This window comes from Pseudomyrmex gracilis, unplaced genomic scaffold (assembly GCF_002006095.1).
Source record: "Pseudomyrmex gracilis isolate BER0280 unplaced genomic scaffold, ASM200609v1 scaffold_2, whole genome shotgun sequence".
Lineage (NCBI taxonomy): Eukaryota > Metazoa > Arthropoda > Insecta > Hymenoptera > Formicidae > Pseudomyrmex > Pseudomyrmex gracilis.
Window position 1 is genome coordinate 282227 of NW_018020586.1, and position 19065 is coordinate 301291.

The 19065-nt window shown below is 37.2% G+C and overlaps 3 protein-coding genes across 4 annotated transcripts; 1 reads left to right on the top strand and 2 right to left on the bottom strand.

Moving 5' to 3' along the window:
• The first annotated feature begins 291 nt into the window (after positions 1-291).
• Positions 292-3977, top strand: LOC109853326 (protein germ cell-less). Of its 2 annotated transcripts, none has more exons than XM_020425314.1 (8): positions 292-587; positions 747-870; positions 1106-1202; positions 1288-1657; positions 1751-2020; positions 2093-2311; positions 2398-2488; positions 2558-3977. In XM_020425314.1, exons 1-8 carry the CDS (start codon positions 445-447, stop codon positions 2699-2701), a joined length of 1458 nt encoding a protein of 485 aa, XP_020280903.1. In that variant the 5' UTR covers positions 292-444; the 3' UTR covers positions 2702-3977. The 2 variants fall into 2 exon arrangements, with proteins under 2 accessions (XP_020280903.1, XP_020280911.1); XM_020425322.1 differs by having other exon boundaries at positions 2573-3977.
• Positions 3978-6813: 2836 nt separating this feature from the next.
• LOC109853336 (protein quiver-like) lies at positions 6814-13350 on the bottom strand. Its single transcript, XM_020425337.1, has 3 exons — positions 12587-13350; positions 8970-9131; positions 6814-8652 (listed from the first exon to the last, which is right to left on the bottom strand). The coding sequence occupies exons 1-3, from the start codon at positions 12657-12659 to the stop codon at positions 8387-8389; spliced, it is 501 nt and encodes a 166-aa protein (XP_020280926.1). The 5' UTR covers positions 12660-13350; the 3' UTR covers positions 6814-8386.
• A 1052-nt stretch (positions 13351-14402) lies between these two features.
• On the bottom strand, positions 14403-18685 carry LOC109854468 (zinc finger protein 91-like). The gene is made up of 9 exons (XM_020427578.1): positions 17389-18685; positions 16804-17276; positions 16454-16732; positions 16150-16348; positions 15820-16053; positions 15467-15682; positions 15034-15381; positions 14790-14956; positions 14403-14700 (listed from the first exon to the last, which is right to left on the bottom strand). The coding sequence occupies exons 1-9, from the start codon at positions 17746-17748 to the stop codon at positions 14523-14525; spliced, it is 2454 nt and encodes an 817-aa protein (XP_020283167.1). The 5' UTR covers positions 17749-18685; the 3' UTR covers positions 14403-14522.
• Positions 18686-19065: the final 380 nt, after the last annotated feature.

Genomic DNA, 19065 nt, shown 5'->3' on the forward strand with positions numbered 1-19065 from the left:
AGCTTTTGCAGGAAGTTGAGGTGTATAACATGAAGCGCACATCAGGAACTAGAAAGTATGTCCCACACAGTGAACTTTCTTATCGATAATTGATCGTGTTGATCGCTAACATATCGACAGTCTGTAAGATAAGTTGACACACTTATCGACACGCGACTGATTGAATGTCGATAAGTGTGTCAACTTATCTTACAGACTGTCGATATGTTAGTGATCAATACGATCAATTATTGATAAGGAAGTTCACTGTATAGTTCACATTTAAGTTTTTGATGTGCGCTTCATGTTATACACAGCAACTTCCTACTCGGCCTTGGCTGAGACGACGACAACGGCGTCAAAAGTTAATTGAAACGCGTGATTCCGTCTGCAAGCCACTGTGTTTGCCACGGCTGATTGTGAAAAAAGAATTTTTCTCGAGAGAATTGTTTGTCAATCAACGAGATGGGTGGCTACGCGAGCAGAATCGCGTCGATGTCAAATACGGCCGTGCATGTGTATCGAGGATGCAAACGTAAATACATCGAGGAGTACGACAACGACTCGGAGTCCGAGTACATCGAGCGAACACTTCAAACGCCAAAAAAGTAAGATTGCTCGCGGTCATTTTCATATCGAAGCATATTCTTGTCTGTCCAGAACGATACGCGCGCACGTCGGACACGCAACAACGTTTACGTTTCATTAAAAAAAACAAATATGTAAATGCGTTCTATGAATTTTTATGTTATCGTTGCGTATTGCAGGAGAAAATTGCTCACGACGGCACAGTACATATACAAAACTCTGTTCCAAGAGGAGAAAGGCAGTGACATAACTGTTCTCATACTTGGAAGAGCATGGAGATTACACAAAGTTTATATCAGTCAGGTATGACTCATTCCTGTTCTCGTTTTCATCTCTGAACTTTCCTTGACACAGTCACATTTAGAATTCAGATTTTATGATAATTTTGACAAGAAAGAATTCTTGTTTTATATTCTGTGAAGTATTATGATTTAAAAAAATTATGTTGTATCTAATGTAAATAAATGATGCTTTTGATTAATTGGTAAATTCTAATTCAAAACATTCTAATGTAAATTATATTCTTTTTTCTATTTAGAGTCCATATTTTGCTAGTATGTTTTCTGGTTCCTGGAGAGAGGCCAATGAGAAAGTCATTAAAGTTGAAATCACAGATCCAAATATTACAATGAATTGTAAGAATTGCGCTTGTGTGAATCTAATTGCACATCAGGTCAATTTTTACATTGCGCGAAATGTTAATATTTTGTAATATTTCAGCATTGTCTGTAGTTTTGGGCTCTCTCTATCAAGACGAAGTCAATTTGGAACCAAAAGAAGTTGTTTCCATTCTGGCCACATCCACTCTGTTTCAATTGCAAGGCTTAATAGATGAGTGTGCAGACATCATGATAGAAACCACAAATAGCGAAACTGTTGTGCCATATTATAACGCAGCTGTGTCATATGGCGTGCCTAATGTTAAAGCAGCTGCAAAACGTTGGCTGGAAGTGAATTTGTTGAGTTACGGATGGCGACATCCGTCCTTTTTGAAGCAAATCGCACCGGACTTAATGGAAGAATTAGTTGCCAGTCCCGATTTAGTAGTTTTGCAAACAGAGTTTTGTATATACATGATGTTACGTGTATGGTAATTTATCAAAATGCCTTCGATGTATTTATATTTATTTACAATTAGCTCAAAAAATGACAAAGCTGCTAATCACACAACTTATTACATTAGGTTGTTTGCACATACCCAAGATTACGAGGAAACATTAAATATTGATGAATATTTTAAAAATCACAAATGGACAGAACCGTTTTTAACGACTGAAGAAGGCAAAGATTACGCAGCACCTTTCATGGCACTAAGAATGAAATATTTATTGTTGCACGAACAAGATGACAAAATCTTATATAGTGATAATTTAATACCACCAAGTTGGTTACATGATGCTTATAGAGAGCAATGGCTTCATTTATTAAGAGTCGATGGGAATAAAGATAGAGGGTAAATATTACAAGTTTTTATTTTTTTAAGCATGTACGTGACTTTGGAAACTAATGTTTGTTTTTTTTTCAGTCCGGAACAAATGACAGAAGAAGAATTTTCAAAGGAATGTTTTCGCTGCGGTAGATGTGTCGAAAAGCCAGGCGAACATATTTGGAGATGGAAGGCATTTCACTACGGACTGGACTTACTAATGAGTTTAGATAACACCACATTGCGCATCGAGAGAAATCACAGAGTAGACTCGGAGCACATTAAAGCCAATCATAAAGAACACAAAATTTTAATAAAGTAAGTATTAAAATTTACGCGTTTCAATTCTCATCATTTCGGATTAGATGAGATAACGGCAGATAATGTGACAATTTTTCGAACAGGGTCTGTCTATTTTCATTGGACGAACAACGTCAGGTGAAGCACGTCCAAAATTCGGGCATGCGAAGACTACGTTTAAAGAGAAATACAGAAGTAAGTAACACTTACGGATGATTTATGTATTTGTAATGTATGACGGGATGTATTTCATTTTTGAATCAGCGCATTTTTTTTCAGCACGAAATAATGTGCCTCGATAGGCAGCTAACTTATCCCTTGTATATATCGGTTAACATGCAACTAGTCACTCCGCTCGCGTTGGAAGAAAAGAAGGCACCAATCGACACGATACTCTCGGACACTTAGCATTTCAAGACTCGATATGTTTCAAATATACGAAGGACGCGGGTTTTTCATCTGTTGCTTTGTAATATATATTCCGTTTAATTATTACGAATATTAGGTAAGTTCGTAGACACACGTTTAACATCCGAGAAGAGACCAAATTATAAAAAAAAAAAAATAAGTGATTTATCTCCTTCGATCGAATTTTTTTAAGGCAAAACCGAAACTTTAAATTTTTACTAAAAGGATATGTCATTAATGTAAAAATGAACGTAACGTGAAAAAATTTGGATATCCTGCATTATCACTGTTTCTTGTATATTGATATAATCGATGCATTTGATACTAATGTGATTTACAACTAATAGTCATTCCACGAGTTTGAGTAAGTTTTTTTGTCGTGTTAGACTTTAGTCTTTCCTGTTTCACACTGGAGAACTAATGGTGCATAAAAATACTGTAAGTACTTCTGATGATTCACATCAGAATCAATTTTAAACATGTTACCTTCTGACTGAATAAAAACCGCATCACTAATAGTTTAGTAAGTTAAATATAAATGTACAGGCACAACGCTAATTCTTCTTAGAACCAGACTTGATTTATGTACACTTTTTTTGGTTTTTGTTTACACGTTAGTCTGGAAATAGATTTGTCAGATAGTTCACTTAAAAAATGTTGTTAGAGAAAAGAACTGATTTTTCTTTTGTGATGTTTAGTCCGAGTTATAAAAGTGATCAGTTTTTTTTTTTAAGTGTTTCGAATCTTTGTTTGAAACAAAAATGAATATTCGAATGTCTGTCAAGAAGTTTTCGAACGCAGATAAAAATTTAAAAATATATATACGCTTTTTTTTACTAGCACACTTGTGTAGCAGTTACTTAATTTTCATCGCGACACACTACCCGAAAGACTGTTCGTATCGCGTGTGTGTCGTAACTGCAGTATTAAAGTTTATGCATTTTTTTGACCGAAGTATTATTATTTACAAAAAGAAAAAGTTGAGCGTTTTTAAAGATTTTGTTTTCAAGTTTAATTTACTCTCTGCTCTGCATTTAAAAAAAAGAGGTGAAAAAAAAAAAACTTTAACGGAATATGCTGTCTTCCTATCAGTAAGAAGATTTCTTTGATTCAGTGCCTTTTTAATATAAATCCATCTAAAAAGCCAACTAAAACAAAAAATACGTAAAAATACGTATATAAGTGAACTAATAACTTTGTAATGCAAATAGTATAACTTTTGTAGGTAATTTTTTTGTAAATGTTTTTTAACTACGCGAGAGTCATTCGTATGAATATAATATATAATATATATAATATATATAAATTGCAATAAAATTATGTATATGTGTGAAAGTGAGTTTTCTACACCTACCTGTTCACATCTGCGCGTGAAATTTATTCAACTCGCGCTTTAAAGAATTCTATCGCGGATATCTCGTCGAAACAACAATTGCGACAAAGATTTAAAAAAAATACAAGACACTCTTGTTAATTGTTCAACACTTTATTATTGGCAGAATACTCTCTCTTTTAATCTCTCTTTCTCTCTCTCTCTCTTTCTCTCTTTCTCTGTACATAATATATGATATTGTAATGTCACTGACGATGAGCATTACGAACAGATTCGATGAGACTTGACGTAAGCATTCTTTTGATATACAATCACCGCGAAACAAGAGCCGCCCGTGCGAAAAATCTCACAGTACAACGCAACTCCTTTTCTCATTTTTTCTTTTTTCTGTCCTTCAAAACATTTTTATTGCTATTAGAGTCTCACAATCGATGCAATATGTTATTCCGAAGCGTTGTGTTGGCGTTGAGAACAGTGTTGCCTTAGAACTAGAAAACCTTGATAACTATTGTTAAAATCTTGAACTCTATTAACACAGATATTTATATACATATATGTGTGATACTTTATTTTACAACAATATTGTGTGTGTGTGTGTGTATGGGTGTGAGTGTGATGACATACGATTGTGTGCCGCGATTTTTAAGATGTGGCAGCGTTTTTTTTTTTTCTTCAAGTCGATGTACCTAATATGGCAGCATGTGTTTTTTAGTTCTCAATAGAATATCACATTCTCTTGTAACGTATAAGTGTTGGCAATACTTTTCTTTGAGCAGACGAAGGAACGAGAAATCTGAATAATTGTTACATTACTTGTTGACATCGTTAAAAAATAGCTGGCGGAAATAGAACACGTTTTGCAACCGTTAAAAAAGAGAGACTTGTTAAACGCGCGAGAGATTTTTAATCGATTGAAATCCATTTGATGATAGCTAAAAAAAAAATAACGTTCAAACGTATGACATCGATTGTTGATTTTCTGTCTTATCGTAAGCGGATTTTTTCTCTTATCAATATGTGTGTGTGCTTAATAATACTTTTAATACTGTAATAGTATTGTTTTTAATACTGTTTAGAAAGTGTTGCACGCGATATTGTGGAACATTTAATAATTTCTTTGTGAGACACACCTCGGGAAAAGGATTATTTTCTTAATTTCACATCTTTTCTGCAAATGGCGCGACTGTTTTTTTTTCCTTCCGAACGTCTATCAAAAGAACGCAAAGTCAGTCATCTCTCAACAACAAAGAACTTCCGCATTTCTCGCAACTGTATGGAGCCGTATCTCAAACGAGATCGAATAAAATCGTATTTACTTCTCTCGAAGCGACAGGGGAAATGAAAGAGAACGTTGGGAGCAAAAGGCGAATATATATATATACATATATATATACATATATCTCATCTACGTCTCGATACTAAAATAAATGTGATTTATTGCGTTAATTTATAAATCTTTGATGGCGTTAAAATTTGAATTGTCTCTTTTCCTCCATCCCCGGTTTCTCCCTCATTTCTCTCACTGTCTTTTATTTCCCTTTATCTCACGCTTACCGATCATATGGTTGTTACGGTTGTTGCCATTCGCGCTCTAATGATAATTACCAGCGTTATTATTTATAACAACAGGTCAATATACTAACAATCAACTATAATAATAATAATAATAATTAATAATAATAGTAGTGGTGGCAATAAGTAATTAATAGCGATTGTATTTAATGGCAATAATGGCGACGACCGGTGGTGACAGCAGCAGTAGTGACGATCTTTTTTGTAAGACTACTTTTTGTGACGTATTGTTTATTTTTTTTGTTTACGTTGATAAAGCGCTTTCTCTCTCTCTCTCTCTCTTTCTCTCTCTCTTTCTATCTCTTTCTCTCTCTCTCTCTCTCTCTCTCTCTCTCTCTCTCTCTCTCTCTCTTTCTACTTTACCTAGATTTTTTTTGTCAATAAATCGTTCTACTTCCTCGCGTTATTGCTCGTTCGACGACACCGCGTGTTGCTGTCATCATTATAATATCTATTTATTATTAATTACCCTCTCATCTCTGTTGACCGCCAGTCAAGGAGCAACAACAAATTATTTAAGGGCCGGTTTCATTTCAAATCGGTCGGTCATCTAATTAGATAATCAACTAATTAAATCTTAACGGTCAGTGTGTTTACGCGATCTAAAAAGAGATAAAGAAATTTTTGTGTTCTATCTGTTAGACAAATTAGCGGACATACATTTATTACCCGAAAGTGCAACAACCGGCCCTATTAATTGAGCTATTTGAGTTTAGCGTCACACTTACAATTTTTTTTTTTTTTTTATTGCGCATACATATCAGCGCGCGCACATACACACATGCACACACATACACACATACGCATACGAACGGCGGTTATTGTACGCTCAGGTGACTCGGGTCTTTTACATGGCTTACACCTGCACTTAAAATATTGCATAGTTCTGCGGAACAATCGTATTGGACGCGATGGCGGATTTTCAACCCTTACCGTAGAACTTATAAATGCGAGGTTTTTATCTCTCGGTTTTTATCGTCGATATGTTATATATCCCCGTTCTTTCTTTACATAGTCCGCTTTATTATCGTAACAACAACGTTAAGATCCTGTCTTTTATTTTATTTTTTTTTCTTTTTGTTTTTTTCACCGCAAACGCTATGTGACATTTTGCATTTCTAAAAATAAGCAGAACTGTCGATCTCGCGCGCGTGCAATTCCATTTCGGCTTGTAGTTCCGACAACAAAATATATACTTATGTACTTCTTTTTTTTTTTTTTTTTTTTTACAACTTCGCGTGCGCGCACACACATACACATAGTAACTGTGTACTTGTGTATTTGTGTAACTTGTAACTGTGTATTTGTGTTACGCACGCAAACACATGCACACACATGTTCATTCGACGCACATACATGTTCAGCGGTAGCAGGCGGGGTGCGAAATGTGTCGCGATGCCGCTACTTTGTTTAATTATATTTTACCGTGTGAGAGAGAGACTCTCCTCGTTTCACTAATTTATAAATAAAAACTCTCGTAAGATGCGTGGCTTTTTCTACGATTTTTTTGTTTTTCTTCTTTTCATTTTGATAGCGCACTCGTCTCAGTATCAAACTCTGTCGGTCGTTCCTGTACAAAAGTAAGCAAATTAACAGAAATCGATAGAAACGCCTTCCGTAAAGAAGAGCTGTGGTGTCGACAAGTGTGTTCGAAAACTAATCGATTACAAAAATTTGACAGTTTTTTTTTGTTTTTGTTTTTTATTTTTATTGAAGAAGAACGTTTCCAAGTAATTTCAAAAATTGCGAATATATCAGTGTAGAAAAAAAAAAATAGGTTTACAGAACGCGAGATTTCTAATCGATTCCTCTCAATCTACTCGTGCAAAAAATATTCTCTGTCCGACAGCTGAATCAGCACAGCCGAAGTTATATTCGCGCGACAAGTGCGATATCAGACGTGAAACGACACGAGAGATCGGTGACTGAACTCTTTTTTTTTTTTTTTTTTTTTTTTACGCGGAGGCCGTGTGTTAATTTTTTTTTTCTTTTATTTTTTTTCTCGCGAAGATATGTGTACTACACTGAATTGTCGTCCTCGCGCATCTGGCAGTTATCACCGTTTACGCTACATAATAATCCGGCTATTATTTCCGGACCGTTCGCTGAATTTGTAATCTATAATCTCCAATTTTACTTAGCTATGGGATTCTCAAAGATTTCTCTAAGAAGAATTTTTTTTTTACACACACAGCGTCTCGCGAGACTTTATCGTATCGGTTGAACTTCGTTCGTTTCTGGTTATATTTATTTATTTATTTACCGCTGATTATTTTACCGCAGAGAGAGTTAGTTAGGGGATCACATCGGGGTTTCTTCTCAATTATTGGAAGAAGTTATTGTTTGAAGTTTTTTTTTTTTTCATATTGATAGCGCAAAAATACGTATATCATCATTACAATCTGACGCGATATTTAATTAGGCCAAAGTTATTAAAGTTACACAATAATACGATATAGACTGAAAACGTATGATAACAGCGTTACATTATCTTTCTCGAAAAACAACGAAGCTTCGTCGTGGATTTTTTTCTCTTGGAGCGCGTGAGCGTTTTTTTTTTTTTTTTGTTTTGTCATGATGTATTTAATAATAATCCTAACGAGAGAAATTGACAATCGATCGACAACCGATCGACAATGGCGGCGAAGAAGCGATCGCGCGAATACAATAATATCTGGTGTATACGAACGGTCCGTGCGGCGCGCGACGACGGTTTGCTAACGTTGATTCTCTTTTGAGGTGTGTGATTCAAATTTTTTAAATTAATTAGGCAGAAATGTTTAGGCTATTGAGAGAGAGGTACGAGGCGGCGCGAACGAGCACGACAATAGCAGATTTGGTGTCGCCAGAACGGCGGTCAGGAGGGACGCCAGTGGCAGTAAGGACGGCGTGCGGAGACTCTCGACGGAGTTGCACAGATCACCGGTGCATGAGCAGTATTCCGCGCGCACGTCGTGGGTGCCGGACCTCATAAGGCACATGCCGTCGTCCTTCGACTCGTCTGCGATGTAGCCGCAGCTCCGGACGACTCTCACCTTGCCATACACTGGAAAAAAAGAAAAAGTAAACGAAATACATGGCTGGCAATATGTTGCTCGATCGCGCGAGATGATGTCATCTGTGATTCCACTTGCTGAAAATAAACGCTGACGATCAAACTCAAACATCCTTCAGGATTGACGACTTTTTCGGAATAAATAAGTGTGCAAAAATTTCATATTCCACTGCAAACATTATGCGATTTAAAGTGTCTTCTCTCTAGTCAAAATGTTATTTCTGATATTTGAACAAAGTTTATTCCACACTTATCTTAATCATGTGAGCGTTGTGGAAGCGGATTTTTGAAAATACGTATAGAATCACCTCTTTGACTGATTTTCCGGCAAATAGTAGGTTCTAAGTGGCTGAGGTGCTCCAGGCGAGGCTGAAAACTGCAGTTGACAGTTCCCAAAGAATACGAGTCGAACGGGTCGCCACACCTCGGATCGTACTCGCTGTTGCACTGGTAACATATTATCGCTTCACCTGAAAGAAAAAAAGAAAAGAGATCGTGTTTAAACTTGTTCGTACGCAATTAAAAAGATTGCGGACGATAACGTTAAAACACAAAGTTAGAAGAGCAGAATATTTATTTAAGAGAATTATTAGTTTTGATGACAAATTTTTTTATGACAAGTTCAATAGACGTTTCAGCCGGGCCAGAGGGATTAGAGCGTGTCGATTGAGGAAGGTCTGGTTCACGTCGTCTCGCCCTTCTGTGTGTGACGTAACAACGCTACATGCACACTCGTTGCATCCCACGACCACGAAACTAGGCTGATACGGCGCCAGCTGATATCGAACAACGAGACAAGGCACGCGATGACCTACACTCAGCTGTCTCGTGTTGCAGATCGATGAGAAGAATCCAAAATTTACAGCTATATGGGACGAAAGCGAATAAAGAGAGAGAGAGAGAGAGAGAGAGAGAGAGAAAATGTGGATCGAGTTGAATTTTGTCTTAATCACCTAGTTTTGTCCTCCCACTTATTTTTTTTCGTATCAATTGCCAAGTCGAACCATATCCAGATAGCACAAAAATCCGAGAAATATCTCAAAAGATGTCCTGAGAGATGTCTAAATCACTTTAGCCGTCTTTTTTCTTTAATTTTTACGACGCTTTTCGAACTTCTGTGCTATATTTATATATAAATTTCATTATTTTTTAATCATTATTTTAATAATCTATTTACTTGCGCTGAATGAGAAATGCGATTGTTTCTTCGAACATAAAATTGAGGAAAAGAAAATCCGAATTCGTTCAATATGCGAGGAAAACAAAGTAGATGGCAAACAAAACGTTTCGAATAATATCGATAATTTGATTTTTTTCAATCGAAACAATTTAAAGTTCTATAAAAAAAACCATATTGCGAATGTAAAAATTGGGAAAGAAAAAAGGAGCGATTAGAAAGGGAGTAAGTGAGAAGAGGAAAGGGGTTGTGGAGAAGGAGAAAGTGGGTCGCTCGATAACCCTCACGACGGCGACTTTCGGTAGACGGTATCCTAATTTTCAACAAATTGTCGGATATAGCGCGCTTATCCGAGGTATTCTGAACGCGAATTGCCGGTCGATCCTCACACCGGCAATTCTTACACGATCGGCAAACGAAAGAAATCATCGAACGACTCGCGACGCACATCTGTGTCGCGTATCGGCAATCGAGTCGATATTGTTAGATTTGCAAATTGGAAGCGCAATTTCAACATCAAAACAAACAGCGAGACGAGGTCGAAGTGACCAACCGTTACCGGTCGCATCTTTGATTAAATTTGCTCGTCGACCCGTCGACGGTGCGAGTTACGTCATTGCCGGTTTCCCTGAAAACTTTCACCTTTAACCTTTGCGCTCCCGCGGGGAGGAAACTTACGTCATCAACTCGCAGAGAGGATGTTCGTTAAGAAGATAAGCGATAGCGTTAATCACATGCCCGGGAATACGAATATCTATTGCGCAGCCTTAGCCGTTTCCCGGAAACGACACTACTTTTCCGTAGTCGCCGGATGTATATCGACAACGTCGACAAGAGAGAAGTGCGAATCGAGGCTCGCCAGTTTGTTCGAATTTAATGCTGAACGAACGAAATCGGGCCGTGCGTAAATTAAATTAATTTTCGTATAGAAAACTGCGTTTTCTCGTAATCGATCAATTAATTACTAAATCGCAGATAAATTGTCTGCATTATTGAGAAACATTTACGGGAAATCGTTGAAACGACTGCCACTTTTTTTTTCATTTGTTTCGAGCGACATAGTTTTTACAAGATTAATCGTGTTTTAAATAAATAAATATAATAAAATGAAGGACGCACAGTTATTGTAATATTTTCCATTGTAATAGGATTCGATTCGACAAACGCGTATGCACATTTTCATGATCCGGTGTGCTGAAGTACCACAAGTGCTACCGTTGTAGGAATTCGTGTCGATCGGTGTCGCACCGGCCATAATACCGCGTGCGATTATTGTTAAGTAAAATTTTTGCTTTGCGCACGGGAACCACGCGATCGAACAAGACGGACGAGAAAAAACGTAAAAAAAAAAAAAAAAGAAGAGTTAAAATCGATTCTCTTGAAAATCCAAATCTCGACTCTTCGAGATGTTATTAATATCAATGAGGTTTATATAATGAGAGAAGAGAATATCGATTTATATTCTTAAAATTGTTTCTTCGCGATATTTGCGAGATATGTAATCTCATTCAGTTTTATAATTCTCGCGAGAGTTAAAATAGCAGGGAATTAAAGTCAATTAAAAAATAATTTTAAGAATTTGCAAAGTGAAACGAACTACGGTGCTATACATAATTGAAGTTATGTAACTTTCATACGCGTTAAGTAACAATTGAAGATACAACTTGTTCGATAAGATCTGATCTGTATTTTTGCCAGATTAGATCTTTCTGAGACCTGTTTTCACAAATTATCCGACTCGCTTTGAGAGAGAATTTAGTATTTAGATATTGATTTGATCAAAATAATGTTTAACGCCTTTCAAATTTTCTTATTTCCCGAGTTTTTCCCAATCTCCGCGTTCTGACTTCGTCTTCCTCTGTCTAGACGATTCCGTATACGACGACAACTTTCCCTGCCATCATCTCTACGCCGCATTGCGCCGTGATGTATACGACTCATTTCCTCACTTGTGAATAAAGTACATGAGCTCGTGTTATCGATCGTTCGCGCGCTTTCGGACACGGTGAAATATATTCGTGAATGGCAAATTGTAATTTATATTAAAAATAATATATGTGACAAAAATTAAATTAACGAAAAAGTCTTCTTCGAGCTCACGCAAAGAGATCTCGTTTTTTCTTAACTTAAACTTCTCTCTCCGATTTTCTACTTGCTTTTTTAAACGTCTGCAAAACACAAAAAAACATTACACAAATGTATATTTCTCTAAAAAAAAAAAAATGTGCTTCTCTTATAACAAACAAAAAAATCACAACATTTCTGTGAAAATTCAAAAATAAAATTCTCGAGACAATTTGTTTGTGGACAAATACATTTTTAAAATAATTGTTAAATTATTTAAATGCTTGAAAACACGCTTGCAACAAACCGATGATGCAGTTACATAACAGCTCTCGTGAGTGTCTCTCGCTATGTGAAAGTGTAACTTCAAATATATTTTCTCTCAAATAAGACTTTTTCTCTTACACGTTTTTTTTTTTTTCACTATTTACGTCATTTTTAAGTCAAACATACAAAGGAAACGTGAGAGTCGCGCTGGGTAAAAACGTCTGATCGCGGTATCGGACGTTTTTTTGTCATTATGTCGGTTTTGATCTTCCGCGAAGATCTAAATTCGCAGTTTCGCACGCAATCGCGCTCCGCAGGAAGATCGATCGCTTTTCCGGTGGACGGGAAAAAAAAAAAGTTGTCGTCGTTCCAGAAAAACGAGTCGCGATATCGCCGCGAGTTCGATCGACAACTCACCGCGATCGAAAGTGGCCGCCAGGACAAGAAAGACGAGAAAGCCGATGATCGGCGCGGCTTGATTCGCGATCATGGTAGAGATCGTCGGACCATGTGCGTGCTTGTGCTCGGAAGAATGTTTTTTTTAATCGCGTCGAGCCCGCATGGAAGGCGTTCCCGCCGTTGTAGCTGTCGTCGTCGTCGTCGTCGTCGTCGTCGTCGTCCGGGGTGAGAAGGATTTTTCGGCAGTGAGCGACCGGGGCGCGTGTGTTCTTCGTCTCGTCGTCGCGACCGGTGTCCTGAGAGAGCGAGCGCACGCGAACTAGGAACGACGGTGGTGGTTCGCTGCTCTCGGGTCGCACGCCGCGTTCACCACCGCACCCGGATGCATAGCAACTGACGTGCGACACCCGTGCGAGTCGCCGAGTATCCCTCGGCAACTCTATATGTATCGGCACCACTATGCGGCAGATCCACCCTCTCTGGACTCCCTGCGATGCGCCCGCCGCGCGCCGATGCATTCGTCGATGGTGCACACACGCCGTCTCTCCTCCATCTCTTTTTCATCCCCGTCGCCTCCCTCATGCTGCCGGTTTGCTGTAAGACGCACATCCCCGCTCGTGGACGACGTGTCGGAACGAACTTCATCCGTATCGAAATCGCGAAAGATTCGCCATGGTACGCTATTTGCAATCTTTCGTTTCGCTTCTTTGCAATTCTACGTTGACACTCGAAGAACTGAGAAATTAAATGACAAACGATAAAAATCAATAAACAAAGAATAAAAAAAAAAAAAACATATATATGTATGGAGAAATCTGTAAACAATTTTCTTGCTGATATCTACATGTGTGTGTACGATTCTCGAAACTAAAAATTTTGAAAAATTATACAACTGGTACAACAATCGTTTTTATTTTACGAGATAAGAATAGTTCTTCGGTAATAGTTTATTGTAGATGACATAAGCAATATACGTATATAAAATAAATTTCTATAAAGACAGTGGTACTTAAATTATACGGTATCTCGTTGCCAGTCTGAAATTTCACAACGATTTCACCCTCGGCGTTTAAAAGATGTCGAGCAAGAATTGTTATATAAAATTGTTACACGAAATAAGACGTAGATACAAGCAAGTGTGTTTTAAAAAAGGGAATGTATTTTAACACATGATTAAACATTCTAAACTCCTTAATAATCTTTCTCTCTCTAATATCGCAATACAGAGAAGAGTGTTAAGTTTTAAAAACGCAAGAGATAACTTACAATGGCATCAGAAAATTGAATTATGTCATTTTGCTATAAACAATTTTAGAGTGAACGTAATTGAGATTTTAAAAAATGTACAAAAATGTGTGTTTAATTTAACTTGCGAATGTGTTTGAATTTTTTACTTAACACTACGTAAGATCGAAAATATGATGATTATGTAACTGCGTGTGTTATATCAAATATAAGAATTATGTAATTATAGCCACGAGTTATTAACAACAATATAACTTTGAATAACGGCTTAAATCTAAATGTAAAATACGTGTGTAACCAAGTGTTTATTAAATGATTAATAAAATTTATTTACACAAACCTCTCTGTCACAGGGCTTAAAATCCGCATTACCGTCACTCTAGAACTGCCTTATTCTTCGTACTATTTACAAATATAATTTATATCGCGAACTCTTTGTATAACACTAAAACAAAGCACTTATACAGGCACGTTCAGTGTAAGTACTAATATCAATAGCCTCGCGTAAGACACCTCAGTATTTGCAAATATGCACTAAGAAAGTCTTCGTTTGAGAACAGTTGATTGCTGAAAATCGACGTGTTACTTGTTTTTTTTTTTTGTTTTTTGTGTGTTTTTTTTTAATATTCTCATGGTACAGTAAATACGAGGCACATATTGTGATATAAATTTCGTCCTATCGACTCCAACTCAAAGTTTCGAACGATCTCTATTTCTCGGGTTCGTCGGGATGTTCCGTTTTAATGTGATGGGTAAAAATGTACTGCGTCGTGAAGCGTTTTTTACAATAAGGGCACTGATACGGTATCACGGGATGTGCAGACCTCAAATGTGCTACTGCTAACTCCCTAGACACGAATGGTGATTGACACACACCGCATCGATATCTAAAAAAAAAATAAATGTATTATAAATACTGTATTATAATATAAATAAGTCAAAATATATTGCAAATATATCTCAAACATTTTCTTACCCGCTAGCGGTTTTAATTAAAGTTCGTTTAAGAGGCGGAGGTGTACTTTGCTCGTTAATTTCAATTTTTGGCTCAATAGGGGTCACATTGTACTCCGCTAATGTTTCCGGACACAATTTTGGCATTTCTTGATCGTCTGTTTCAAACTTTATCTCCGGTATCTGTGCCTAAAACGCAAGGTCACAACGTCTCAGTGTTTTTATTTTTAGTATGAATCACATTATCGCGTCACGTAACTACATACCGTATTGCCGTGCGAGTTGTCGACGTGTATTCTCATATGAGCATTACGGGACTGCGAAGTTAAGAATGACGCCTCACATTTGGAACACTTGTATTTCTTATTATTACTGTGAGACGACGTCTTCTGTACAGGTTTGGCAGTGGCTACATTTGCATGAGGTGGTTCACCTGTACATTGATGAGCAAGGAATGACATTTCTTTGAAAAAGATTTTATTACACTTTGCGCAATGATAAGTCTTATCCACCGTGTGTGCCGTTTGATGAGTTTTCTCCGTAAGCAATTTGTTTCCGACATTAGATGTGTACAGTGGAACATAATCGAGAGATGGACGTTTATTGTGACTTGCCTATATCGATTGAAAATCACAGATTTTACTTTAAGATCCAAATAAATGAATGAAATTGAGATAAAAATTTGATTTAAAACCTTACTTCGTGTCTTAACAGCGTGCTATGATCCTTAAATGACTTTTTACATACATGACAAGAAAAACTCTTATGGGAATAAGTATCCGAGTGTGTCTGAAGATGCGTTAACATTGTCGTGTGATCGCTGAACCACTGTAGACAAATGCCACATCTTGCTACGTTCTTAGAATTACGCTTTGAAGACTCGTCTTCCGCCAAAATATCGTTCTTCTCCATTAGCTAAATAAGAGAATAAAATAATTTCACAATTTAAATGAGAAATTTATGGATTTCAACGAGTTCAATTTTGATTAACACTAAAATGTGGATAGATTTTGTTGTAGAATTAATCGATTAAACTTCTACAAAATACAAACCTCGTAGGATTTATTCTTGATACCACGATTCCGAGCTTCTCTCGCTTCCCTTTCCGCATTTAATGCTTCTTCTTGCTCGATTGCCGACATTGTCGGCTGCTGATTATGCTCGGCCATTCTGTGAGCCGCTAAGCGTATAAAAAGTCCAAATGTCCGGCCACAAATCTCGCATTTATGTCTTTTTGGCTCGTGAGTGCGCATATGATTTGACAACGCACTTTGCTGAGTGCAAACCTGAAATGAACGTTGTAAGAAAAAATAATCATACAAGAATTTAGGAAGCACATATAAGATTCTATTTTAAATGTATGTGTGTATATTTTTTTATACCTTTCCACAGGTGGGACATGTAAGAGACTTCACACTTTCATAGAAGTGTTCTTCTCTTTTACCTTCTTTCGGATTATCCGCTATCTTTGATGTTGATGAAAATGCAGATTCTGCGGATTGCAGTTTTTGCGGGACTAAATTTTCATTGGTTTGATGTAATTGCTTGTGACTTTTATAACTCTCTATAGTAGGAAAGAATCTATAAACATATACATGTGTTTAAATATAAAATATGTAAAACAAAAAAACAAATGTAAAACAAATTGTTTTAAGATGTATCTCTCAAGTTATCACTAGTGATCACCTATTGCACAGTGAACACCACGTGTTAGTTCCAATCTCGGTTAATTCGGCGATATGATCTCGTAATCTATGCTGTCTTAACATTTCCCAACTCGCAAATTGTCGGTCGCACTGATGACAATCTTTCAAGTTGCCAACAAAATCTACTTTGACTTGTAAATGATTACTAGCTTCATGCTTCGCCAAAACTTCGACGGAATCAAAAGATAAAGAACATTTTCTACAAGTATATATACGTGGACAGTCTAATTGCATGTGTTTCATTAGACTGTCTTTCGTTCTAAAATTAAATCTTGGTTATTGAACAAATTTTGGGATAATCTTGAAACGTTACAGAATGTCACTACTTACTTGTAATAATTGTTGCAAGGTGAGCACCACCATTCAGATGTTAATTTTGCTTTAGGTTGCAGTTTCTGATGATTATTCATTGTTAAATTACCAGTCAATACTTGTTCCAAAATACTAGTCCGCTTCTCTTCTTTTTTTGTCGAATGTTCTGCCTTGGAAACTGTTTCTTCTTCTGCATCAGACATAGAAACAGTCTCTGTTTTTGGTTGTAAACCTATGTCAAGTATTTCTAAGTATTTGAGTTTTTTATGCGGTGGTTCATAAACAGCAGTTTCAGTATTCAAAATTGTATCTGCATTCATCTCCTTGATCTCTACCTCACATGGTAGTTCAGACAGGGCTTCCATGCCAGTGCTTTGAAGTTGATGTTGAGTAATTTGGTTTACAGAATTCACTGACTCATCAAGAGACATGGCAATTGATAAAGGAACTAATGGAGGTGGAGCTCTTGACTTCTCCTTGCAAAGCTGTGACTAAATATTTAAAATAACAACAATTACAATAAACTAGCAATAAATTTGTTTATTGATATTCACAAGGGTCACAAATTTGATTTCTAAAGTAAAATTATTTTAATCAACAAACCTGACATGGATCCGGTGAGTTCTTCATTGCGTTGAAAAAAGTCTGTACAGATTCAATCTTCTTGTACCTCAGCAATACAGCCTGCATACTCCTGTAGATATTCAGGCAATACTCTCTAAATTGATAAGCATCGTCCAGCCTAGCTGCGCAAAACTGGCAAATCTGCTTGGGCAACGGATCAGTTTTATAAACTAATACTGGCAAACAGGCGCGCAGTTTGTGCACCACTCTGCGTTGCATGCCTTCATCACCAAAAATGGGCAACATCTCGTTCTTTTCCTCCGAACACAATCTACAGGCATTGTCCCACCTATCTATAGGAGCCATCGTGAAGAGATTCACGTTCACCGAAGAACACATCGTTCCACCCAACTACACTGTCGCGTCGTCGATGATAACAGAGTCCGAGGTCGCGACCGCAAATTAGGTTAGTTGACGCACCACGCTGTGCGTGATGACATTGGCATGTTTGACGACGAAGAGCGTTAACGAAACCATGATTTCTTGATCAATCCTCGTAAACTGCGTTTACGAAAAGATTGTCAAGCGCGGCGAAGGAGACGAGCTTCTTAACAGTGTTCATTCGCTCTCTCGTGTATTTTCTAAGGCGAGTTTTACTTTCACCTTGCGACTTTCCGTTTGTTCAGAAGTAGCCTCTATGTATAAATGTAACGATCTCTGATCGGGTCAAACCGGTTCCTTTGGCATGTACCAGTCAACGGCGTCCACGCACGTTATTTATGGTCTTGCCTATCTCGATATCGTCCCTGAGGAAGTCGTTGATCGGCTAAAACGTAGACTGTTCTCATCAGGATTCGCCATGCGCCATGCGAACGCCATTCTTCAACAACTCCCTTTCTGTCTCTTTCCTTCCTTTTATTCTTCAACAGTGCTCGTTTTCGTTCGGGTCTATTCGGGAAGGAAGAATGAGACAAGCGGAGACAAGTTGCGCCAATCGTCTTGAATTCGTTGACATCAGCAGGAAAGTCTCTGCGATAGAATTGTTCGCGCGCCGCAAATTCCTTGACGAAACTAGATTTCAAACTGGCCAAATAGTAGGTTAGAAATCCTGTTACATGGATCCAATGTGTCACGCAGTTATGTGTGTGATCTTCAATTACTATTTCCGCATGTGTGTACATAACAGCAGATTCCTCTTGCCGAACTCTCTTCTTATGTCCGGAGTAATTTCGTTTACAAAAAAAAAAAAATCTTCCCTTTTATCGAAAATCCATCGAAACGAATTTTCAAGAATTTCTTCTGAAATTTCGCTCTTTTTTTTCGACACAGGTAGTTCAATCAGGTGCAATCTTCAGGACAGCTGAAACTTCTGAAGACTTGTAATCAGAGCTTCAGGCAGTCTCGAAACGTTCTATTCTGCTCTACTTCGTGCAGCTGCACTCGATACACTTTCTGCATTCAGCACAAAAAAAAAAAAATTAAATGATATGTAATCAAGCATTGGGAAGAAGAAACAAGATTCGTGTTTTTAAAGCACATTTTTTTTGTTTGTATATAAGAAAACCCAAGAGATTAACAGTACAAGTGAAAACTTGCTTCTGTAGATTATACAATAATTTGTTGTATATATTTGTTGAATAGTTATTTATTACATAAAATTATATTGTATATACACATATGACTTTTTAACACAAATATACATATATAATTATTCAC